This window comes from Callorhinus ursinus, unplaced genomic scaffold (assembly GCF_003265705.2).
Source record: "Callorhinus ursinus isolate GAN/ISIS: 27379988/994484 unplaced genomic scaffold, GSC_fseal_2.0 scaffold7, whole genome shotgun sequence".
Taxonomy (NCBI): Eukaryota; Metazoa; Chordata; class Mammalia; order Carnivora; family Otariidae; genus Callorhinus; species Callorhinus ursinus.
The window spans coordinates 61,174,618-61,200,249 of NW_027397069.1; the positions used below are offsets into that span (position 1 = coordinate 61,174,618).

Consider the following 25,632-nt stretch of genomic DNA (forward strand, 5'->3'; position numbering starts at 1 on the left):
GGTATCTACTAAATAATTCATCATTATCTACATAGCTTCAATTTCACCTTTAAGCTCCTCTTTTTTTTCCCATTTGAAATTGTTTAGAGGATGGGATGCCTGGCTGGCTCAGTCAGAAGAGGGTATGACTCTTGATCTTGTGGTCCTATATTTGAGTCCCACACTGGGTATAGAGATTACTAAAAAAAATAAATAAATTGCTTAGAGGAAAATCATATAAATTTAGTAAGTTAGATCCTTTTTTGTTGTCCCCTCATTAAAATTTTATCTTGTTCTAAGATACAATGTGTTCTACATTTTTCTGAAGAATAAACTTAGTACAATTGTTTTTCTATAAGGAATTTACCTTTTTAAGGTACAGTATTTTATTGGTTTGTTTAGTGAATTTTAATTAAAATTCGCCCTTAAATTTGCACCAGGTGAAGGGGCAAATTCAAATTCACTGAAGGTCATTCTTTTGGCAGATGTCATATTACCCAAAACCAGTTCTATATAGCATCTATTCAGGAGCTATATAAGATCAGTTTTCTCTTTTCCATATGGTAACTATACAAGTATTTAAACATTATCATCATGTCCTTCACTTACTTTTTCTTATCTTCTAAATACTCCCAGTTCCTTTAACAATTCCATCTATAGTGTGGCTTCCAGATCCTTCACACAGACCTGGAAAAGAAAAGCCCTAAGAGAAACCTGCTCAGCCAAGACTTATGCTCACTCTTCCAGTGCTGAAACTGCTACCACCTCTTTCTTCTCATTTAACCTTAGCCATTGCCACCTGATGATAGTATTTGTGGGGGCTTGATTGACAGAAGCTTCCATGTCTTCTGCAAAATCAGCAAATGCTATGGAATGCTGAGGGGTTGCAAAGCAACAGGGACTGGCAGACAGCAGTTAAGGAAGATTTGATGTTTGGTAACTGGTGAGAAAGCCCCAATCAAGAGTGGTATAGGGGTGGCTGGGTGGCTCAGTTGGTTAAGCGTCTGACCCTTGATTTTGGCTCAGGTCATGATCTTAGGGTCCTGGAATTGAGCCCTGTGTCTGGCTCTGCACTCAGTGAGGAGTCTGCTTCAGGATTCTCTCTCTCCCTTTCTGTCTGCCCCTTCCCCAAATCACACATGCTTTCTCTCTCTCAAATAAATAATCTTTTTTTAAAGAGTGGTATAGATGTACGGTTTGACAAATTGTAGGTTCTGTCATCGTCTGGTTCTAATTATTAACATTAGGCACAGAACAGAATGGAATCCTCATTCAGGAACATAAGATTCACACTTCTAGCACTGAGATTGGAAAAACAAAAAAAAAGCATGAATAAGCTAGTTAGGATCACAGTCCACTGTTCCTGGCCAGACTAATGGTGATAGAGGACTTGTGAATTCAAAGAACAGATCCAGTATTAGTATAAAATGTCCAGATACAGGTCACAAAGCACCTAGGAAATTTCAGTGTGGCCTGGAGAAATTGTAAAATGTTGCCTTTTTGTTGTTTGTTGTTTAAGTTTATGCTTGCTAAGCAAGAAAAAACCTGGTGCTTTTAAAAGGGTGGTAAAGAGAAAAAGCAGTGAAATAATTTTTAGTATCTTTGTATAGGCCTTTAACTTGTATTTTCTTATAGAAATGGTATTAAACACAGATATTGGTAATTGTCAATAACTACTTTTGTATAGTGCTTTTATAATTTCCCACTTTGCTATACATTTGATGCTATAGAAACTGGTGGATTAGGGCAGGAATTAATCATTTTATTCATTGAACAAATATTAAATGTTAGGCAGTGTTCTCAGTGCATAGGATACGTTAATGAACATGGCAGAGTCCTTTTTCTAATAGGGTTTATATTCTAGCAAGACAATAAGCAAAGCAAAAACAATGGGAGTTAATAAGTTCTATAGTATGTAGCAGGTGATAAGTTATAGAATAAGAGCAGCAAGGCAGTTGAAATAGGTGAAATAGTAAGAAGATAATAATTAGCTGATTTGAAGAAGGTGAGGCAGTGAGACATGTGAATACCTGGGGTGAGAATAGTTTAGGTGGATACCATCCAGTACAAATGTCTTAAGGTGGCACATGTGTGTTTGATGGGTTCAAAGAACATAAGAAGGCCAGTGAGTCTGCGGCAGAGTGGAGTGAGGGAGAAAGTGTTGTAGAATCTTTCTTAAAGACAACCCCAGATTCTGATACTTTAAAAGGCCTAGCCTAGGTGGCTTAGTTGGCTAAGCATCTGACTCTTGATTTCGGGTCAGATCATGATCTCAGAGTCGTGAGATCAAGCCCCCTGTTGGGCTCTGCCCTGGGCATGGAGCCTGCTTAAGATTCTCTCTCTCCCTCTCCTTCTGCTCCTCACCTTTTTTATCCCACCCCTGTTCCCTCTTTAAAAAATAAAGACCTAACCAAAGTCTAGTTAAGGTAGAACTCAAAACCATTTATAGTTACTATAGATTCTTTGTGTCCTATGGTTGCTTCATTGAAAATTCTCTATTTCCAGAAGGGGCGGGTTAAAAAAAGGAAATAATGACTGATGAACAATCTTTATTATAATTTACATTTTATTCTTCAACATAAACAGTCTTTATTACATTAATCTCAGCTAGCCTGAGTTTATTTTCACAGTTTTTGCTAAAGGAGAGATACAGCCTTGGCACAGTTTGATTTTATTCTTTACTGTGTTTTAAGTTATTAATTAAATTGAAACATAACCTTTTATATTGCTTTCAGGAATAACATACTAAACATGGGACTTATTTAATACTACATCAGAAGATCTTAATTTGTATTTATAATTTCATTACACTTTTTTCTAATCTTTTAAAGGTATGGGCATACTGCAGGAGAAGCTACACATGATGCAGTAGATTCTGCCATCAATGTTGGTGTAACTGCCTATAATATCGACAACATTGGTATCAAAGCAATGGTGAAGAAAACTGCAAAAGAAACGGGACAAACACTCCTTGAAGACTATAAAATAATTGATAATTCTAAGGGGAGAAATAAAGAAGGAAGAGCGAATGTAAACATGAAAAGGGAGAAGGGTGAGCAGACAAAGGAACTAGAGAAGAGTGAGGCAAAGAAGAAAGAGAAATGATGGAAGTGCTGTGAATCACCTATACCAAAGCCTTACAAGGTGGATGTATTTTTGTTAAATAGGCAAATGTGGAATTCCCCACAGATTAACCAGTGTTTTAAAAATGTATTCATTCCTATGAAGTGACTGTTTCATAAGCTTTATGGCATGTATTCTACTTACAAGGAAAAGAATCAGTATTCTTGCGTCTGGCCTTTCGAAATATAGGGTTATATTCTCATTAAGTTTATTTTTTCTAAATGTGGCTAAAATATTTTTGCAGTTAAAATAAGACTAATAATACATGTGCTATAAACCTCATTAAACCTAATGTTAAACTATTTTTGTATTTGCTGTCTTTCAAAAAGCAAGGTAGGAAATTAAAATTTGGCATTTAGTAACCTTAGCTCTAGTACTTGGAAGAATGACTTAAAATATTGTCTGCTGGCTTTGCACTAATTGTGGATTGTTTTTTCTAGGTGCTTGTCAGAATTTCAGTGTGTAAGCTAAAAACAACTGTACTCCTAAACTAAAAGAATTCTCAGATAACATTTAAAAGACTTTTTCAATACAGGAAATAAGCTAATCATGAAAAATAAGATGAGGTTCTATAAAATTACTTGGTAGCTTATCTCTTTGTTAGGAAGGGGGATGGTCTTTCTGATTTAGAATGAATACAAAGAGATTTTTAAGTCTTCTGGATTTAGACTGGTATTGATCTACTAGGAGCCTAGGAAATTTTGGTGTATGATTGATATTGTGTTAAAATTTGAAGTGATTATCATCACCTTAATTGACAGAAAAGTACTTTAAGAAATCATTTTACCATATCTACTTCTTTAAGTTATTCCGGGAGGCTAAATTTTTGTAAAAAAAAAACAGAATTTTTTGGATGGTAAATATATTTTTATTTTGGGATTTAGTCATTGGAATTGTATATGTTAAAGCCAATGAATTATTAGAAAGAAAAGCTTCTATTTATAATCACGGTAAAGAATGTGAAGGCTTTAGGCTTAATCCATGGTGGGTGAGGTATAATAGTTTCCACTCTGGCAGAAGATAGGACATTCACAGACCTATAAGGTACAAATACATAAGTAAATAATGGCATTTTATTTTTGTTTACTGATTATAAATGATATTCTGAACCTTTAATAGCTAGTTTATTAGACTTTATTTGAAACTGTCTTAAAAATACCCTTTATGAATAAACTATTTCTGAATTACTTGGCCTCAAATGTATACACAGGATTGTATTTTGGGAACACCTAGAATTAATGGGTCCTTTCCCTAAGGCTAAGGATAATGTGAAGATAAAATTGAATTGGTAAATAGCTTCCAGTTAATCTCTGCCTTAAGTTTGAGAAGTGGAATCACAAGTAGTGGACCCTAAAGTTTACAAAGTTAACTTAGAGCAGAGTCCACAAAATTGGATTTGTCAAAATTGGATTTGTATTTAGTTGTCCATTTCACTTCCTTCTGCTCTGCTCACTTGGTTATGGGTTGCTTTTTTAGATTAATAGACACAATCTTTATAAGTATAGCTTCTATATTAGAGTGTTCCAGAGAAACAGAACCATTAGGGGAGATAAATATACCTGTGTGCACATATGTGTGTATAAAGAGATTTAGTACAAGGAATTGACTCACGAAATTATGGAGGCTGAGAATTCCCAAGATAACCATTCAGTGAGCTGGAGACCCAGGAGAGCTGATGTGTTATTGTTTTAGTCCAGTCTGAAGGTCTGAGAACCAGGTGAGCAGATGGTGTTAAGTTCCAGTCTGAAAACCTGCAAGCTCCAGACCCAAGAAGAGCCCATTTCAGTCTGAGTATAAAGGCTAGAAAAGACCAATATACCATCTAAAACAGATAGGAGGAGTTCCATCTTACAGTTTTTGTGTACACAGATCTTCAGTTGATTGGATGAAGTCCACTGCCTTTGGGAGGGCAATCAGCTTTACTAGGTGTACTGATTAAAATGTTAATATCATCTAGAAACACCTCACGGACACATCCAAAATAATAGTTGGCCAAGGGTGTTTATACCTTGTAGCCCAGTCAAACTAAAAAAATTAACTGTCACAGCTGCTTGGTCCAGTTTTCATTGTATAGAGGCCTTTTACCAAGCTCTGCTTGGCTCTTTGATACTCAATAGATTCAGTGTATAAAACAGTTCAATATTTACTGCTACCAGGGTTTTGCCTCATTTTGCCTGTACAGACTGTTCCTCCCTCATGCTGTATGGGATAGTTTCCTGGGAGTACTTCCAGGTACCAGCTGTCTAGAAATAATGATAGCTAATGTTTGTGTAGTGCTCTCTGTGAAGCATTAGTGTTCTGAGTGCTCTTATGTAGATTAATTCATTTTAACCTCATAACATTCTATGAGTTACATACTATTATAACCTTCATTTTACAGAATAGGAAACAGTTACAGAGAGGTTAAAGAGAGGTTATTGTTCCCTTGGATCTTTCCTAACATCAAAGAGGACAGTGTGAAAGAAGTCATATACTAGCCTCAAAAAAGGAGGGACCTACACAGTAGAGTGATTGTTAGGCCAGACATTTTTCTTAAACAGAGGTAAAGAAGGACAAATGGCGTTTATAAATATCCTCTGCTTCCAGCTGCTTAACGCTAGTTTTGTTTTATTACCATTCCACTGGCTTGATAGTTGGTAGAAAATTGCCCAAGATGTGGCAAATAGGTCATCAGTCCTAGATTTTGGTGATAGTGTGAGCTTTTGTCTTTTTCTCCAATAACTGTGAAAGGTATTTGAGCACAAGCAAAGAAAAGCGAAGCTTAGGGCTTGTTAGCCAGAAATCATTTTATATTTCACTTTTTAGGTAAGCCTCAATAAAGCTCTGCTCAAACAGAAACTAGTTCTCTGATCTATTCTGGCCAAACTCAAGTTTAAGCAAACTTCCTAAAGGATTTTGCCATTTTGTATTTAGTTTAGCAACAGAAGTACTTAAAACATTGTGTTGTTTCTGAATAGCTTTTCTTCAGATTTTTTCTATTCATCCTTAAAGATATAGAAGATGAATTTTAAAAAAAATTTTAAGAACATAGATTAGGTGGGGGGAGAAAAGGCCCCAAATAATATCTTCAGATGTATTGTATGCAAAAAGTTGTCACATGTGAAGAAATAGTTTGATCACCCTGGAAGCTATTCACTGGAGGAAACCATGACTAATGCCAAGTGTCCTCTACATAGGTACACACACACACACACCCAATCCATTTTGTCCAAATTTGGAAGCCAGCTGAGGAGCAAATTGCTAGAGTGTTCTATCAAGGAAGCAAGATCTCTGTGATACGGGATAGGGTCCAAGGGGAGGAGGAGCAAGATGGAGGAGGAGTATGAGACCTAAATTTCATCTGGTCCCAGGAATTCAGCTAGATAGTTAAACCATTCTGAACACCTACAAACTTAACAGGAGGTTGAAGAAAATACCAATTCTATGAACAGAAAAGCAACCACTTTCTGGAAGATAGGACGTGCAGAGAAATGAATCCGAGGCGATATTTGGAACGATAGACGACGGAGGGAAGGAACCTCTTGTCAGCTGGCTACTAGAAAGGTGATAGAGCAGCAGAGCACAAAATTGGAACCTTTAGAAATCTCCGCTGAGGGATGTCACTCCAGTGGCTAAGCAGGAGGTAGAACACTTGCTGGGACAGTGTGGTCTCAGGATCCTCGGGGTCACAGAAAGACTGGGAGTGCCTGAGTGTAGCAGAGCTCCCAGGTATTGGAGCGGGGAAGCCGGCTGCAAAGACAGAGCCAAGGAGTGGGTTCTCAGCTCGGGGTTGCCATAAATGGTGATCCGCGGCACAGGCCACTACTCTTTGAGCAGGGACCCAACAAGTGGCAAATCTGGGCAGACTGCCTTTTCTCCCCCAGGAGGAGTGGCACGGGAGCACACCACAGGAATCTGCTGGGTTTGGAGACCAAATGGGATCATATGCCAGAGAGAGAAACGCTCAGTCAGAGGCCACGTGAGCACGGAGTGCGGCTGGAGACCGGAGCGATAGGAGTAATTGCTTTTCTCTGAAGGTTCACCAAGGAGTGGGGCTGCGAGCTCTTGGCTCCTCTGGGGTGGAGATTGGGAGGCCACCATTTTCACTCTAGTCCTCCCAAGCTGTACGGAAAGCTTTCAGGGAACAAAAGCTACCCAGAGCAAACCTGAGCCTATTACCTAGCCTGGCCCCTGGCAAGGGCAGGGCAATTCTCCCTCAGGCAAAGACATTTGAGAACCACTGAAACAGGCCCCTCCCCCAGAAGACCAGCAAGAACAGCCAAGACCAAGTTTACCAATCAATGCGAACTGCAGAACTCCAGCACTAGGGGAATACAACAATAGAATTCATGGCTTTTCCCCCATGATTCGTTAGTCTTTCAAAGCTAATTTTATAAATTTTATTTTTTTCTTTTTCTATTTTTTATTTTTTTTAAAGATTTATTTATTTATTTTGAGAGTGTGAGAATGAGAGAGAGAGAGTACATTAGAGGGGGGAGGGTCAGAGGGAGAAGCAGGCTTCCCGCTGAGCAGGGAGGCCGATGTGGGACTTGATCCCGGGACTCCAGGATCATGACCTGAGCCGAAGGCAGCCGCTCAACCGACTGAGCCACCCAGGTGCCCTCTTTTTCTATTATTTAGTTGACTTTCTCTTTCCTTTTTCAACCAACATCTTAATTCCTTTTTTAAAATCTTTTTAAATTTTTCATTTTTATAATATTCTATCTCTTCAATGTATTTATCTTTATTTTAATAAGTTTATCTTTAAAATTTTGGGATATAATTTCTTCTAACAGGCCAAAATATACCCTAAATCTAGTGTATGATGTTGTCCTAGTCTTCCACCTGATCACATTCTTTTTTTAAATATTTTTACATTTTTTTAACCAACTTATCAATTCCTTTTTTAAAATCTTTTTTAATTTTCATCTTTACAGTTATATTCCATCCCTTCATTGTATTTGCCCTTATATATGTTTTTCTATCTTTAAAATTTTGGGAGGCAATTTCTTCTAACCAAAATACACCCAAAATATGGTGTGTGTCTCTGTTAGTTTCACCAGCCTCATCATTTTATTTTCCCCCTGGTTTCAGCTCTCTTCTGATTTGTTTACTGTATATTTTTCTGGGATCAATGTTACCCTTTTAGCATTTTTTTTAGCATTTTGTCCTCTCATTCATCTATTCTCTGGACAAAATGACAAGACAGAAAAACTCACTTCCAAAAAAAGAGCAAGAGGCAGTAGAGGGACCTAATCAATACAGACATTAGTAAGATGTTGGAACTAGAGTTCAGAATGACAATTATAAAGATAATAGCTGGGCTTGAAAAAAGCATAGAAGATACTAGAGAATCCGTTTCTGGAGAAATAAAAGAAAAATCTAACCAAGTCAAAAAAGGCTATTAATGAGGTACAATAAAATATGGAGGCTCTAACTGCTAGGATAATTGAGGCAGATGAGAGAATTAGTGATAAAGAAGACCAAATGATGGAGAATAAAGAGAGGGGGCAGAAGGTATATCGGAGCAAATTATAGCAGAGAACGTCCCTAATTTGGAAATTAAGGGAACAGGCATTAAAATCCAGGAGACACAGAGAACCAACTTCAAAATAATAAAAATAGGTCAACACCCTGACAACTAATAGTAAAACTCAACAAGTCTCAAGAGACAAAGAGAAAATCCAGAAAGCAGCTCGGGACAAGAGGTCTGTAACCTACAATGGTAGAAACAGTAGATTGGCAACAGACCTATCCACAGAGACCTGGCAGGCCAGAAAGGACTAGCATAACATATTCAGAGCACTAAATGAGAAAAATATACAGCCAAGAATACCATATGCAACTAGACAGTCATTGAAAATAGAGATCAAAAGCTTCCAGGACAAACAAAAACTAAAAGAACTTGCAAACACCAAACTAGCCCTACAAGAAATATTGAAAGGGGTCCTCTAGGCAAAGAAAGGGCTTAATAGTAACATAGACCAGAAAGGAACAGAAACAATATACAGTAACCTTATAGGCAATAAAATGGTACTAAATTCATATCTTCCAATAGTTACCCTGAATGTAAATGGGCTAGTGTCCCAATTAAAAGACACAGGGTATCAGATTGGATAAAATAAAAAACAAGACCCATAGATATGCTGTCTGCAAGAGACTCATTTTATACCCAAAGACACTCCCAGGCTTAAAGTGAGGGGGTACAAAACCATTTACCATGCTAATGGACATCAAAAGAAAGCTGGGGTGGCAATCCTTATATCAGACAAATTAGATTTTATACCAAAGACTATAATAAAGAGGAAGGACACTACATCATACTTAAAGGGTCTATCCAACAAAAAGATGTAGCAATTTTAAATATCTATGCCCATAACATGGGAGCAGCCACTTACATAAGCCAATCAAAAACAAAATCAAAGAAACACATTGACAATAATAGTAGGGGACTTTAGCACCCCCCTCATTGAAATGAACAGATCATCTAAGCAAAAGATCAACGGAAATAAAGGCTTTAAATGACACATTGGAACAAATGGACTTCACAGATATATTCAGAATATTCCATCCCAAAGCAATGGAATACACATTCTTCTCTAGTGCCCATGGAACATTCTCCAGAATAGATCACATCCTAGGTCACAAATCAGGTCTCAACTGGTACCAAAAGATTGGGATTATTCCTTACATATTTTTGGACCACAATGTTTTGAAACTAGAACTCAATCACAAGAGGAAAGTTGGAAAGAACTCAAATACATGGAGGCTAAAGAGCATCCTACTAAAGAATGAATGGGTCAACCAGGAAATTAAAGAATTTAAAAAATTTGTGGACACAAAGGGAAATGAAAATGCAACTGTTCAAAATCTTTGGGATGCACCAAAGGTGATCCTAAGAGCAAAGTATATAGCAATACAAGCCTTTTTGAAGAAACAAAAAAGACCTCAAATACACAACCTAACCCTACACCTAAAGGAGCTGGAGAAAGAAGAGCAAAAAAAGCCTAAACCCAGCAGAAGAGAAATAATAAAGATCAGAGCAGAAATCAATGAAATAGAAACCAAAAGCACAGTAGAACAGATCAACGAAAATAGCTGGTTCTTTGAAAGAAAAAGATTGATAAACCGCTGGCCAGACTTATCAAATAGAAAAGAGAAAGGAACCAAATAAATAAAATTATGAATGAAAGAGGAGAGATCACAGCCAACACCAAAGACATACAAACCGTTATGAGAACAGGTAATGAGCAACTATATACCAGCAAATTAGATAATCTGGAAGAAATGGATGCATTCCTAGAGACATATCAACTACCAAAACTGAACCAGGAAGAAATAGAAAACCTGAACAGACCCATAACCAGTAAGGAAATTAAAGCAGTAACTAAAAATCTCCCAACAAACAAGAGCCCAGGGCCAGATGGCTTCCCAGCAGAATTCTACTAAACATTTAAAGAAGAATTAATACCTATTCTTCTGAAGCTGTTTCAAAGAATAAAAATGGAAGGAAAATTTCCAAACTCATTTTACGAGGCCAGCATTACCCTGATTCCAAAACCAAAGACCCCATCAAAAAGGAGAACTACAGACCAATATCCCTGATGAACATGGATGCAAAAATTCTCACCAAAGTACTAGCCAATAGGATCCAACAGTACATTAAAAGAATTATTCACCATGACCAAGTGGGATTTATTCCTAGGCTGCAAGGTTGGTTCAACATCCACAAAACACGTGGGATTTATTCCTAAGCTGCAAGGTTGGTTCAACATCCACAAATCAATGTGATACAATACATTAAAAAAGAAAGAACAAGAACCATATGATCCTTTCGATAGATGCAGATAAAGCATTTGACAAAATACAGCATCCTTTCTTGATTAAAGTCTTCAAAGTGTAGGGATAGAGGCCAGATACCTCAATATCATAAAAGCAATCTATGAAAAACCCACAGCGAATATCATTCTCAATGGGGAAAAACTGAGAGCGTTTCCCCTAAGGTCAGGAACATAGCAGGGATGTCCACTATCACCTCTGCTGTTCAACATAGTACTAGAAGTCCTAGCCTCACCAATCAGACAACAAAAAGGAAATAAAAGGCATCCGAATTGGCAAAGAGGAAGTCAAACTCTCACTTTTTGCAGTATGTGGAAAACCCAAAAGACTCCACCCCAAAACTGCTAGAACTCATACAGGAATTCAGTAAAGTGTCAGGATATAAAGTCAATGCACAGAAATCAGTTTCATTCCCATACACCAAAAACAAAACAGAAGAAAGAGAAATTAAGGAGTTGATCACATTTACAATTGCACCCAAAACCATAGGATACCTAGGTATAAATCTAAACAAAGAGGCAAAAGATCTGTACTCAGAAGACTATAGAATACTCATGAAAGAAATTGAGGAAGACACAAAGAAATGGAAAAACGTTCCATGCTCATGGATTGGATGAACAAATATTGTGAAAATGTCTATGCTACCTAGAGCAATCTACACATTTAATTCAATCCCTATCAAAATACCATCCACTTTTTTCAAAGAAATGAAACAAATAATCCTAAATTTCTATGGAACCAGAAAAGACCCTGAATAGCTAGAGGAATGTTGAAAAGCAAAGCTGGTAGCATCACAATTCCGGACTTCCAGCTCTATTACAAAGCTGTCATCATCAAGACAGTATGGTATTGGCATGAAAAGAGACACATAGATCAATGGAACAGAATAGAGAGCCCAGAAATGGACCCTCAACTCTATGGTCAACTATTCTTTGACAAAGCAGAAAAGAATGTCTAATGGAAAAAAAAACACTCTCTTCAACAAATGGTGTTGGGAAAATTGGGCTGCCACATGCTGAAGAATGAAACTGGATCATTTCTTTACACCACACACAAAAATAGACTCAAAATGGATGAAAGACTTAAATGTGAGACAGGAATCCATCAAAATCCTTGAGAACACAGGTAGCAACCTCTTCGACCTCAGCCGCAGCAACTTCTTCCTAGAAACATTGCCGAAGGCAAGGGAAGCAAGGGCAAAAATGAACTACTGGGACTTCATCAAGATAAAAAGCTTTTGCACAGCAAAGGAAACAGTCAACAAAACCAAAAGACAGCTGATAGAATGGGAGAAGATAATTGCAAATGACATATCAGATAAAGGGCTAGTATCCAAAATCTATAAAGAACTTATCAAACTCAACACCCAAAGAACAAATAATCCAATCAAGAAATGGGGAGAAGACATGAACAGACATTTTTCCAAAGAAGACATCCAAATGGCCAATAGCCACATGAACAAGTGCTCAACATCACTCGGCATCAGGGAAATCCATCAAAACCGCAATGAGATACCACCCCACACCAGTCAGAATGGCTAAAATTAAAAAGTCAGGAAATGACAGATGTTGGTGAGGATGTGGAGAAAGGGGAACCCTCCTACACTGTTGGTGGGAATGCAAGCTGGTACAGCCACTCTGGAAAATAGTATGGAGGTTCCTCAAAAAGTTGAAAATAGAGCTACCCTACGATCCAGCAATTGCACTACTGGGTATTTACCCCAAAGATACAAATGTAGTGATCTGAAGGGGCACATGCATCCCGATGTTTATAGCAGCAATGTCCACAATAGCCGAACTATGAAAAGAGCTAAGATGTCCATCAACAGATGAATGGATAAAGAAGATGTGGTATATATATATATACACAATGGAATATTATGCAGCCATCAAAAAACGAAATCTTGCCATTTGCAATGATGTGGTTGGAACTGGAGGGTATTATGCTAAGTGAAATGAGTCAGTCAGAGAAAGACAAGTATCATATGATCTCACTGATAGGAGGAATTTGAGAAACAAGACAGGATCATAGGGGAAGGGACGGGAAAATGAAACAAGATCAAACCAGAGAGGGAGACACATCATAAGAGACTCTTAATCTTAGGAAACAAACTGAGGGTTGCTGGAATGAAGGGTGGGGGAGGGATGGGGTGGTTGGGTGATGGACACTGGGGAGGGTATGTGCTCTGGTGAGCGCCATGAATTGTGTAAGACTGTTGAATCACAGAGCTGTACCCCTGAAACAATACATTTTATGTTAATTTAAAAATATAAAGACCTATTTCCAAATTAAAAACAAAAAAGGGGGGGATAGGTTACGAGCATTTGCAGGTGCAGGTTTAAGAAGCTCCACAGAAAACATTGCTTAATAGTTAATAAAACATTGCTATTTAGGGAGTAACTGAATTGGGAGCTGAAAGAATGATGTTTTGGTATAGGGCAGTTTTTGAACTTAAGTTTTCTGAGCTAAAGCCACTCTGGTGACAGGACTCAGGGTATTTATAGCTGTGGAAGTGGAAAGGAGATTAAAGCGATGAGAGTTGCAAGTTGAAGGGCATGGTTATGGGCACGACTTTCAGTGGAAAGAGCACTTTTAATGTCAAAGTCCGTAGACAAGGAATGACTGAGCTCTCTAGGTAGAAACAAGTAGAGTTGTTACATCAGGAATGCATGCCATTTATAATTGCACCAAAAATAAAATACCTGGGAATATACTTCACAAAGGAGGTGAAAGATCTGTACTCTGAAAACTGTAACATTGAAAGAAACTGAAGATGACACAAACAAATGGAAAGATATTCCATGCTCATGGATTGGAAGAACAAATAAATGTCCATACTACCCATAGAAATCTACAGATCTGATGCAATCCCTATCAAAATACCAACAGCATTTTTCACAGAACTAGAACAAATAATCGTAAAATTTGTATGGAACCACAAAATACCCTAAATAGCCAAGCAACTTTGAAAAAGAAGAAAACTGGTATCACAGTCTCAGATTTCAAGATATACTACAAAGCTATAATAATCAAAATAGTGTAGTACTGGCACAAAAACAGACACATAACTCAATGGGATAGAATTGAGAGCCCAGAAATAAACTCATGATTACATGGGCAATTAATATTTGACGAACGAAGCAAGAATATGCAATGGGGAAAAGAACAATCTCTTCAACAAATGGTGCTGGGAAAATTGGACAGCTACAATACAAAAGAACGTAACTGAACCACTTATACACAAAAAATAAACTTGAAATTGTTCAATCTAAAATGGATCTAACCTGTGAGAACTGAAACCGTAAAAACTCTGTTACGTCAAAATAAAAAGCTTCTGCACTGCAAAGGAAACAACAAAACTAAAAGACAACTGACTGAATGGGAGAAGATATTTGTAAATGATATCCAATAAAGGATTAGTATCCAAAATATATAAAGAACTTCTATAACAACACCAAAGAGCCAAATGATCCAATTAAAAATGGGCAGAAGACATGAACAGTTTTTCAAAGAAGACAGATGGCCAAGATGAGATACCACCTCACACCTGTCAAATTGACTAAGCTCAAAAACACAAGAAACAAGTGTTGGCACGGATGTGGAGAAAAGGGAACACTTGGGCCTTGCTGGTGGGAATACAAACTGGTATGGCCATTGTGGAAAAACGCATGGAGGTTCGTAAAAAAAAAAATAGAACTACCATATGATCCAGTAATTCTACTGCTGGGTATTTACCCAAAAAATACAAAAACACTAACTCAAAAAGATATATGTACCCCCATGTCTACTGCAGCATTATTTACAATAGCCAAATTATGGAAGCAGCCCAAGTGTCCATCGATAGATGAGTGGATAAAGAAAACATTATATAATATACATATATTATATAATATATATAATGGAAAGTTACTCAAAAAGGAATGAAACCTTGCCATTTGCAACTGCATGGATGGATGTAGAGGATATGATGCTAAGGGAAGTGAGTCAGAGAAAGAACAAATACCAAATGATTTCACTCCTATGTGGAATTTAAGAAACAAATGAACAAAAAAGACAAAATAAAACAAACCCACCAGCTTTTTTTTAATTTTATTTTTATTTTTTATTGTTATGTTAATCACCATACATTACATCATTAGTTCTTGATGTAGTGTTCCATGACTCACTGGGTGCATAACACCCAGTGCTCCACGCAGAACGTGCCCTCTTTAATACCCATCACCAGGCTAACCCATTCCCCCACGCCCATCCCCTCTAGAACCCTCAGTTTGTTTTTCAGAGTCCATCGTCTCTCATGGTTCGTCTCCCCCTCCGACTTACTCCCCTTCATTCTTCCCCTCCTGCTATCTTCTTCTTCTTCTTTTTTTCTTAACATATACTGCGTTATTTGTTTCAGAGGTACAGATCTGTGATTCAACAGTTTTGTTCAATTCACGGCGCTCACCATAGCACATACTTTCCCCAATGTCTATCGCCCAGCCACCCCATCCCTCCCACCCTCCCACCACTCCAGCAACCCTCAGTTTGTTTCCTGAGATTAAGAATTCCTCATCTCAGTGAGGTCATATGATACATGTCTTTCTCTGATTGACTTATCTCACTCAGTATAACACCCTCCAGTTCCATCCATGTCATTGCAAATGGCAAGATCTCATTCCTTTTGATGCCTGCATAATATTCCATTGTGTATATATACCACCTCTTCTTTATCCATTCATCTGTCAATGGACATGTTGGCTCTTTCCACAGTTTGGCTATTGTGGACATTGCTGCTATAAACATTGGGGTGCACATCCCCCTTCGGATCCGTACATTTGTATCTTTGTGGTAATACCCAGTAGTGCAATTGCTAGATCATGTGGCAGCTCTATTTTCAACTGTTTGAGGAACCTCAATACTGTTTTACAGAGTGGTTGCACCAGCTTGCATTCCCACCAACAGTGTGGGAGGGTTCCCCTTTCTCCGCATCCCCGCCAACATCGGTTGTTTCCTGACTTGTTAATTTTAGCCATTCTGACGGGTGTGAGGTGGTATCTCATGGAGGTTTTGATTTGGATTTCCCTGATGCCGAGCGATGTTGAGCACTTTTTCATGTGTCTGTTGGCCATTTGGATGTCTTCTTTGGAAAAATGTCTGTTCATGTCTTCTGCCCATTTCTTGATTGGATTATTTGTTCTTTGGGTGTTGAGTTTGATAAGTTCTTTATAGATTTTGGATACTAGCCCTTTATCTGATATGTCATTTGCAAATATTTTTATAGGAATATTCTGACAACCCATTCTGTCGGTTGTCTTTTGGTTTTGTGGACTGTTTCTTTTGCTGTGCAAAAGCTTTTTATCTTGATGAAATCCCAATAGTTCATTTTTGCCCTTGCTTCCCTTGCCTTTGGCAATGTTTCTAGGAAGAAGTTGCTGCGGCTGAGGTTGAAGAGGTTGCTGCCTGTGTTCTCCTTTTAGGATTTTGATGGACTCCTGTCTCACGTTTAGGGCTTTCAACCATTTGGAGTCTATTTTTGTGTGTGGTGTAAGGAAATGGTCCAGTTCCATTCTTCTGCGTATGGTCCAGTTCCATTCTTCTGCGTATAGCTGTCCAATTTTCCCAACACCATTTGTTGAAGAGACTGTCTTTTTTCCATTAGACATTCTTTCCTGCTTTGTCAAAGATTAGTTGACCATAGAGTTGAGGGTCCATTTCTGGGCTCTCCATTCTGTTCCATTGATCTATGTGTCTGTTTTTGTGCCAGTACCATACTGTCTTGATGATGACAGCTTTGTAATAGAGCTGGAAGTCCGGAATTGTGATGCCGCCAGCTTTGCTTTTCTTTTTCAACATTCCTTTGGCTATTCAGGGTCTCTTCTGGTTCCATAGAAATTTTAGGATTATTTGTTCTATTTCTTTGAAAAAAGTGGATGGTATTTTGATGGAGATTGCATTGAATGTGTAGATTGCTCTAGGTAGCATTGACATATTCACAATGTTTGTTCTTTCAATCCATGAGCATGGAACGTTTTTCCATTTCTTTGTGTCTTCTTCAGTTTCTTTCATGAGTATTTTATAATTTTCTGAGTACAGACCCTTTGCCTCTTTGGTTAAATTTATTCCTAGGTATCTTATGGTTTTGGGTGCAATTGTAAATGTGATCAACTCCTTAATTTCTCTGTCTTCTGTCTTGTTGTTGGTGTATAGGAATGCCACTGATTTCTGTGCATTGATTTTATATCCTGCCACTTAACTGAATTCCTGTATGAGTTCTAGCAGTTTTGGGGTGGAGTCTTTTGGGTTTTCCACATAAAGTATCATATCATCTGCAAAGAGTGAGAGTTTGACTTCCTCTTTGCCGATTTGGATGCCTTTGATTTCTTTTTGTTGTCTGATTGCTGTGCCTAGGACTTCTAATACTATGTTGAATAGCAGTGGTGATAGTGGACGTCCCTGCCACGTTCCTGACCTTAGGGGTAAAGCTCTCAGCTTTTCCCCATTGAGAATGATATTCGCTATAGGTTTTTCATAGATGGCTTTTATGATATTGAGGTATGTACCCTCTATCCCTATACTCTGAAGAGTTTTGATTAAGAAAGGATGTTGTACTTTGTCAAATGCTTTTTCTGCATCTATTGCGAGGATCATATGATTCTTGTTCTTTCTTTTGTTACTGTATTGTATCACGTTAATTGATTTGCGGATGTTGAACCAACCTTGCAGCCCAGGGATAAATTCCACTTGGTCGTGGTGAATAATCCTTTTACTGTACTGTTGGATCCTATTGGCTAGTATTTTGGTGAGAATTTTTGCATCCATATTCATCAAGGATATTGGTCTGTAGTTCTCCTTTTTGATGGGGTCTTTGGTTTTGGGATCAAGGTAAATGGCCCAATAAAATGAGTTTGGAAGTTTTCCTTCCATTTCTATTTTTTGGAACAGTTTCAGGAGAATAGGTATTAATTCTTCTTTAAATGTTTGGTAGAATTCCTCTGGGAAGCCATCTGGCCCTGGGCTTTTGTTTGTTGGGAGATTTTTGATGACTGCTTCAATTTCTTAGTGGATATAGATCTGTTCAGGTTTTCTATTTCTCCCTGGTTCAGTTTTGGTAGTTGATACATCTCTAGGAATGCATCCATTTCTTCCAGGTTCTCTAATTTGCTGGCATATAGTTGCTCATAATATGTTCTTATACTTGTTTGTATTTCTTTGGTGTTGGTTGTGATCTCTCCTCTTTCATTCATGATTTTGTTGATTTGGGTCATTTCTCTTTTCTTTTGAAATGTCTGGCCAGGGGTTTATCAATCTTGTTAATTCTTTCAAAGAACCAGCTCCTAGTTTCGTTGATCTGTTCTACTGTTCTTTTGGTTTCTAGTTCATTGATTTCTGCTCTGATCTTTATTATTTGTCTTCTCCTGCTGGGTTTAGGCTTTATTTGCTGTTTTTTCTCTAGCTCCTTTAGGTGTAGTGTAGGGTTAGGTTGTGTATTTGAGGCCTTTCTTGTTTCTTGAGAAAGGCTTGTATTGCTATATACTTTCCTCTTAGGACTGCCTTTGCTGTATCCCAAAGATTTTGAACAGTTGTCTTTTCGTTTTCATTGGTTTCCATGAATTTTTTTTTAATTCTTTAGTTTCCTGGTTGACCCATTCATTCTTTAGTAGGATGCTCTTTAGCCTCCATGTATTTGAGTTCTTTTCGACTTTCCTCTTGTGATTGAGTTCTAGTTTCAAAGCATTGTGATCTGAAAATAGGCAGGTAATAATCCCAATCTTTTGGTAATGGTTGAGACCTGATTTGTGACCTAGTATGTGATCTATTCTGGAGAATGTTCCATGGACACTAGAGAAGAATGTGTATTCCGTTGCTTTGGGATGGAATGTTCTGAATATGTCTGTGAAGTCCTTTTGGTCCAGTGTGTCATTTAAAGTCTTTATTTCCATTGATCTTTTGCTTAGATGATCTGTCCATTTCAGTCGGGGGGGTGTTAATGTCCCCCATTATTATTGTATTGTTGTCAACGTGTTTCTTTGTTTTTGTTATCAATTGCCTTATATAATTGGCTGCTCCCATGTTAGGGGCATGGATATTTACAACTGTTAGATCTTCTTGTTGGATAGACCCTTTAAGTAGGATATAGTGTCCTTCTTCATCTCTTACTACAGTCTTTGCTTTAAAATCTAATTTGTCTGCTATAAGGATTGCCACCCCAGCTTTCTTTTGATGTCCATTAGCATGGTAAATGGTTTCCCACCCCCTCACTTTCAATCTGGGGGTGTCTTTGGGTCTAAAATGCGTCTCTTGCAGATAGCATATTGATGGGTCTTGTTTTTTAATCCAATCTGATAGCCTGTGTCTTTTGACTGGGGCATTTAGGCCATTTACATTCAGGATAACTATTGAAAGATAGGAATTTAGTGCCATTGTATTGCCTGTAAGGTGACTGTTACTGTATATTGTTTGTGTTCCTTTCTGGTCTATGCTGCTCTTAGGCTCTCTCTTTGGTTAGAGGACCCCTTTCAATATTTCTTGTAGGGCTGGTTTTGTGTTTGCAAATTCCTTTAGTTTTTGTTTGTCCTGGAAGCTTTTTATCTCTCCTTCTATTTTCAATGACAGCCTAGCTGGATATAGTATTCTTGGCTGCATATTTTTCTCGTTTAGTGCTCTGAAGATATCATGCCAGTCCTTTCTGGCCTTCCAGGTCTCTGTGGATAGGTCTGTTGCCAATCTAATGTTTCTAGCATTATACATTACATATCTCTTCTCCCAAGCTGCTTTCAAGATTTTCTTTGTCTCTGAGACTCATAAGTTTTAGTATTAGATAGGTCTTTTGCCAGTCTAATGTTTCTAGCATTATACATTACATATCTCTTCTCCCAAGCTGCTTTCAAGATTTTCTTTGTCTCTGAGACTCGTAAGTTTTAGTGTTAGATGTCGGGGTTTTGACCTATTTTTATTGCTTTTTAGAGGGGTTCTCTGTGCCTCCTGGATTTTGATGTCTGTTTCCTTCCCCACATTAGGGAAGTTCTCTGCTATAATTTGCTCCAATATACCTTCTGCCTCTCTCTCTCTTTCTTCTTCTTCTGGGATCCCAATTTTTCTGATGTTGTTTTGTCTTATCATATTGCTTATCTCTGAAATTCTGCCTTCGTGATCTAGTAGTTGTTTATCTCTCTTTTTCTCAACTTCTTTATTTTCCATCATTTGGTCTTCTATATTACTAATTCTCTCTTCTGCCTCATTTATCCTAGCAGTTAGTGCCCCCATTTTTTATTGCACCTCATTAATAGCCTTTTTGATTTCAATTTGGTTAGATTTTAGTTCTTTTATTTCTCCAGGAAGGGTGTCTCTAATAACTTCCATGCTTTTTTCAAGCCCAGCTAGTATCTTTAAAGTCATGAGTCTGAACTCTAGGTCCGACATTGTAGTAATGTCCGTATGGAGTAGGTCCCTGGCAGATGGTACTACCTCTTGTTCTTTTTACTGAGGTGATTTTTTTCGTCTTGTCATTTTGTCCAGAGGATAATAGATGAATGAGAGAACAAAATGCTAACAGGTTAACATCGTCCCCAGCAAATATACTCTAAACAAATCAGAAAAGACCTGAAACCAGGGGAAAGAAAGGGAAAGAAAGAAAAAAGAAGAGAAAAAGAAAAAAGAAAAAGATAAAGATAAAAACAAACAAAAACAGAACAAAACAAAACAAAAAACAATATGATCAAATATGATCAGGCTAGCACATAGATCAGTGCCACACACTAGATTTTGGGTGTATTTTGATCTGTTAGAAGAAAGTGCCTCCTAAAATTTTAAAGAAAGACTTATATATGTACAAAATAAGGGTTGATACAATGAAGGGATGGAAGATGACTGTAAAGATGAAAATTATAAAAGATTTTATAAAAGGAATTGATAAGATAAGAAGTTGTTTGAAAAAAAGATTTTTAAAAAGAAAAAAAGGGAGAGAATGTGATCAGGCAGGAGACTAGAACAAAGCCATACACTAGTGACTTAGGGTATATTTTGATCTGTGAGAAGAAACTGTATCTCAAAATTTTAAAGAGAGAACAACTTATATATATATGCCAAAAATAAGGGTAACTACTATGAAGAGATAGAATATGACTCTAAAAATGAAAAATAAAAATGTTTTTTTTTTTAAAAGGGATTGATAAGATGTTGGTTGAAAAAGGGAAAAAGAAAAATTAAAAAAGTTAAAAAAATTAACTTTGAAAAACTAATGAATCATGGTAAAAAAAAGCCATGAATTCTATGTGCAGTATTCCCCTAGAGCTGGAGTTCTCCCGTTCTCCTTGATTGGTAAACTTGGTCTTGGCTGGCTGTTCGTGCTGATGTTCTGGGGGATGGGCCTGTTGCCATGGTTCCTAAATGTCTTTGCCGGAGGCAGAATTGCCTCACCCTTGTGGGTCTGGGCTAAGCAATCTGCTTGGGTTTGCTCTCGGGAGCTTTTGTTCCCTGCAAGCTCTTGGTACAGCTTTGGAGGACGAGAGTGAAAATGGTGGCCTCCCAATCTCCGCCCGGAGGAGCTGAGAACTCGGGGCCCTGCTCCTCAGTGCACCCCCAGAGAAAAGCAGTCAGTCACTCCCGTCTCCCCAGTCTCCAGCCGCACTCCGTGCTCACCTGGCCTGTGACCGAGCGTTTCTATCTCTGGCACCCGACCCCATGTGGAGTCTCCAAACCCAGCAGATCCCTGCGGTGCGCTCCCACGCCGCTCCTCCCGGAGGAGGAAGGGGAGTCTCCCTGGCTCTGTCACTTGTTGGGTCCCTACTGGAGGAGCAGTGGCCCAATTGGGCCACAGATCACAGTTTATGGCAACCCTGAGTTGAGAGCCCGCGCCTCGGCTCCGTCTCTGCAGCCGGCTTCCCCACTCTGATACCTGGGAGCTCTGCCGCACTCAGGCACCCCCGGTCTTTCTGTGACCCTGAGGGTCCTGAGACCACAGTGTCCCGCGAGGCTTCCACCCCCCACTTAGCCACTGGAGCGACGTCCCCCAGCGGAGCCGACTTCTAAAAGTTCCAATTTTGTGCTCCGTGGCTCTATCACTTGCCAGAAGAGGCCGACGGAGGCCCCCTCCCCCACCGTCTATCCTCCCAAATATCGCCTCGGATTCACTTCTCCGCAAGTCCTACCTTCCAGAAAGTGGTCGCTTTTCTGTTCAGAGAGTTGTTGCTATTCTTTTCTTTGATCTCCTGTTGAGTTCGTAGGTGTTCAGAATGGTTTGATCCCTATTCAGCTGAATTCCTGAGACCAGCGAAATCCAGGTCTCCTACTCCTCCGCCATTTTGCTCCGCCCCCCAAACCCACCATCTTCTTAAATATAAAGAACAAACTGATGGTTGCAAGAGGGAAGGTGGGTGGGGGGATGGGTGAAATAGGTGAAGGGGATTAAGAGTACACTTATCCTGATGAGCAATGAGTAATGTATAGAATTGTTGAATCACTATATCCCTGAAACTAATATAACACTATGTTAACTATTCTGGAATTAAAAAATTTTTTTTAATTAAAAAGGTATGCATATCAGAGGAGTGGGTTTTTACATGAGGATGGAAGGGTAGTGATCTGGAAGTAGCATTAGAGGTGGAGAGAATTCTTGACCCTCCTGACCCAAAGAAGCAGGGGGTTCTACAAAGAAATCAGAGAACAAAAACATCAATTCTTGGCTTTTGATATTTCAAAAGCTATTGTTTAGGTGTAAATCATAAAGATTTGAAAGAATACATAACCATCCTTTACCATCCCCAGCTCGCGCGTACCCCCACCCCTTCAGTCTATGTGAGACAAAAACTAAGAATTCTGTCTGGGGAAGAATGAAGGAAGCCACCAAGGCAGGGAATAGACGCTGGTGAGCGTTTGAGAGGAGACCTGCAACTTGCTCCCCACGACCTGTCTCAGGCTGAGCACAAAAGTGGGAGTAAAGGATTTGCCATACCGCATGACTTAAGTGATGAAATTCTTTCATATTAAACTTTTTAAATTAACCATAGGTTTTTTAAAAAGCACTGAACATATTTAGCATCTCTTACAAATCACTTTGTACATACTAAACCCTAAATTGCTATTAATTGAACAAATTCCTCAAAACGCTTCAAATTCTCTTTTTGCCTACAAATCTGCATTGTTCTTTTGGACACTAAACAGGTATCAATCAAATGTGCTACTTACTACACTTATGTTCAATTCAAACAATTAAATTCCAAACTGTCCCCATGTTTAAACATCTCCTAACACAGAGAGTCTCCAAATTTCCAGAATCTCCCTTCTCTCTCTCTCTCTCTTTTTAAATTTATTTGACAGAGAGAGACAGTGAGAGAGGGAACACAAGAAGGGGGAGTGGGAGAGGGAGAAGCAGGCTTCCCACTGAGCAGGGAGCCCAAAGCAAGGCTTGATCCCAGGACCCTGGGATCATGACCTGAGCCTAAGGCAGACGCTTAATGACTGAGCCACCCAGGCGCCCTCCCTTCTCTCCTTTAAAACCCACTTTCTAACTGAAGACTTGTCTTAGTTCTATCATATATCCAGTGAACTATGCTACCATTTTGTTAAAACTTAAGTGTAGCAACCATAGGTCCAAAATTTTTTCTATTTTTCCCATAAATTATCAACTTTCCAAAAATAATGTTGGTAAGCAGCAACCGAATGAAACAAGCCTTTACCAAGTATGCTTTTTATTCTTAAAAAAAAAAAAAAAAAATCTTTGAAAGAGTATCCTATGGGCATAATATGTATTTACTGACCACTACCAAGGGTCACTCTTCTCAACACTAAAGATGAAGCAATAAGCAGAATAAAATTCTTTACCAGAGTACTTGTGCTGATTTGTGTCAGAAAACATGGTCCCATGCTCACACTTCTCAAACTGATTCAGGATATGGAAAATGTACCAGAGAAGTCAGAGGTAAAGGCAGCCCATCTTTCTACTCAAAGATGGATGGGAGCCTGGGATAATACTAAAGCACAAACATACCAGGAGCAGAATGCAAAATTTGTGATTACAAATATAAGCGTGAAACTTCAAGCTGTTGACAGCAGCTTTGAGCTACGTCCATGGACAGTCCCCAGATTTGGCAAAACAGAATAATGTGTACTGGAACTCAGAGTCAGAGTTCAGGCCCTGCCTTCTCAAGGTCTGCTCCTCAGACGCTCCTAACTAGAGCCTGTAGTATCCAGTAAACTGAAGCAAAGAAAGGCACAGCCATTCTTGGATTCAGCATTTTCCAAACAAGGGCTAGGGGTAAAGTGAACATCAGGCCTGGGTCAGCGTTTAAAAAAAGCAGCAGGGCCAACAGTTCTCTACTACCCCACAGTCAGCCGCGTAGCTAGCTGGTACACATCCCTCTTCCACCACTTTGGTAAAAGGAATGGGGCCTCAGCTTTTGGGCCTTGAGAGGCGCTTTTCTGACAACGTGTTTCCCGGACAGTGAAGACGTCTAACGTAGCTACAACACTCGGCGGCGGCGCAGCCTGTGTTCTGCTCCCGCACTGACTCCGCCCTCGGGCGAAGCCCTGTGACGTCACCGCGAGGCGCCGGGCAGCGGGCGACTGTGAGCCTGTACACCATGACGACAGCTCCTGACAGTGCTCGCCTTCCCAGCTTCTGGGTGTCCCTTCAGGTGTTGTGGTCTTAGCTGTGAGAGGGGAAAGGCGTGAGGGGTTTCTGATCCGACCGTATGGAGGAAGGAAGAGGCGACAGCTTCGACGGTGTGAGCACCGACCGCCTGAAAATGGAGTTACTGGAGGAAATCCATTTGAAGTGAGTTGGAGGGCGTCGCGCGGACTGCCGCGCGGGTGGCGGGTTCAGGTACAAGCCGCCTGAGGAGATGCACCTGTGTGTGCCCTGCTGTTGAAAGCTGAAGCCACTGAGGTCGATGTGACGCCAGCAGTCTGATTAATACCCCGGGCAGATCTGGCGACATCTAAAAACTTTTATAGGAAAGATTCATTTGCCTCTTTGATTAAGCGTTTGATATTAAAAATAGGCAGATTTTGAGGTAGGATTTTTCAGTCTTTAGGATCAAATCAAATGGGGTGTATTGTGTGCGTGTGCCGTAATGCTAAAATATGTGTTTGATTTTCATGTTCCACTAAATTAAGCTTTTCTGTTTGGGAGAAAGGTTTTCTTTAGTTATGCTTGTCTTTCATCCCTTTAGAAGAAATTAAGAAATGGCGACATTTTGTAAAAATAATGCCCCTCTTATATACTTTTACAAATAATATCATACTTCGTATTAAATCTTTAAGACATTTTAAGTATTTTTTTTAATACCCCCAGTCCCACCAGCAGGTCCCATGAGATTTAGACTCACCTCTGTGTCCCTAAAGCTTTCTGTGCTTTCCTCTGTAGTAGCTCTAACAACACTTTTTTAATTGCTTGGGTATTTCTTGGTCTGATATTAAAGTGTAAGCATTCTGAGAACCGGTTGTGTTCCCTGAGTCAGAGTATAAAAGCAAGCACTTTAGAGGAATCCTGCATAAATTCAAATCACAGCTCTTATCACTCAGTAACTGCATGATCTTGGGCAAGTTAATGAACCACTAAGCTTGAGTTTTCTCAGCTCTAATATTGGTGTACAAACCATTATACCTCGTGTGGGTGTTGCCAGGATTGAGTGAAAAGTATGTAAAGCACTTAACATTGGCTTATAGTAAGCACTCGATGGAAGTTGGCCGCTGCTATTGTCATTGTTCAGTTCATTTATTCACTGTAGTATTTTC

At 39.0% G+C, this 25,632-nt stretch overlaps 2 protein-coding genes across 10 annotated transcripts in view; both read left to right on the plus strand.

Moving 5' to 3' along the window:
- Positions 1–4,289, plus strand: part of SPART (spartin) — a 28,859-nt gene extending 24,570 nt beyond the window's left edge. For all 7 annotated transcript variants that reach the window (XM_025875030.2, XM_025875029.2, XM_025875027.2 and 4 more), the window contains one exon: positions 2,811–4,289. In XM_025875030.2, coding sequence (XP_025730815.1) covers positions 2,811–3,084 — 274 coding nt within the window. In that variant the 3' untranslated portion in view covers positions 3,085–4,289. The remainder of the gene's footprint in view (positions 1–2,810) is intronic.
- Positions 4,290–24,440: 20,151 nt separating this feature from the next.
- CCDC169 (coiled-coil domain containing 169) overlaps positions 24,441–25,632 on the plus strand; it is a 45,054-nt gene continuing 43,862 nt past the window's right edge. For all 3 annotated transcript variants that reach the window (XM_073894679.1, XM_025875035.2, XM_025875033.2), the window contains exon 1: positions 24,441–24,670. Coding sequence is in view for 1 of the 3 variants with exons in the window: in XM_025875035.2 (XP_025730820.1) it covers positions 24,588–24,670 (83 nt within the window). In the remaining 2 variants the exon portion in view is untranslated. The remainder of the gene's footprint in view (positions 24,671–25,632) is intronic.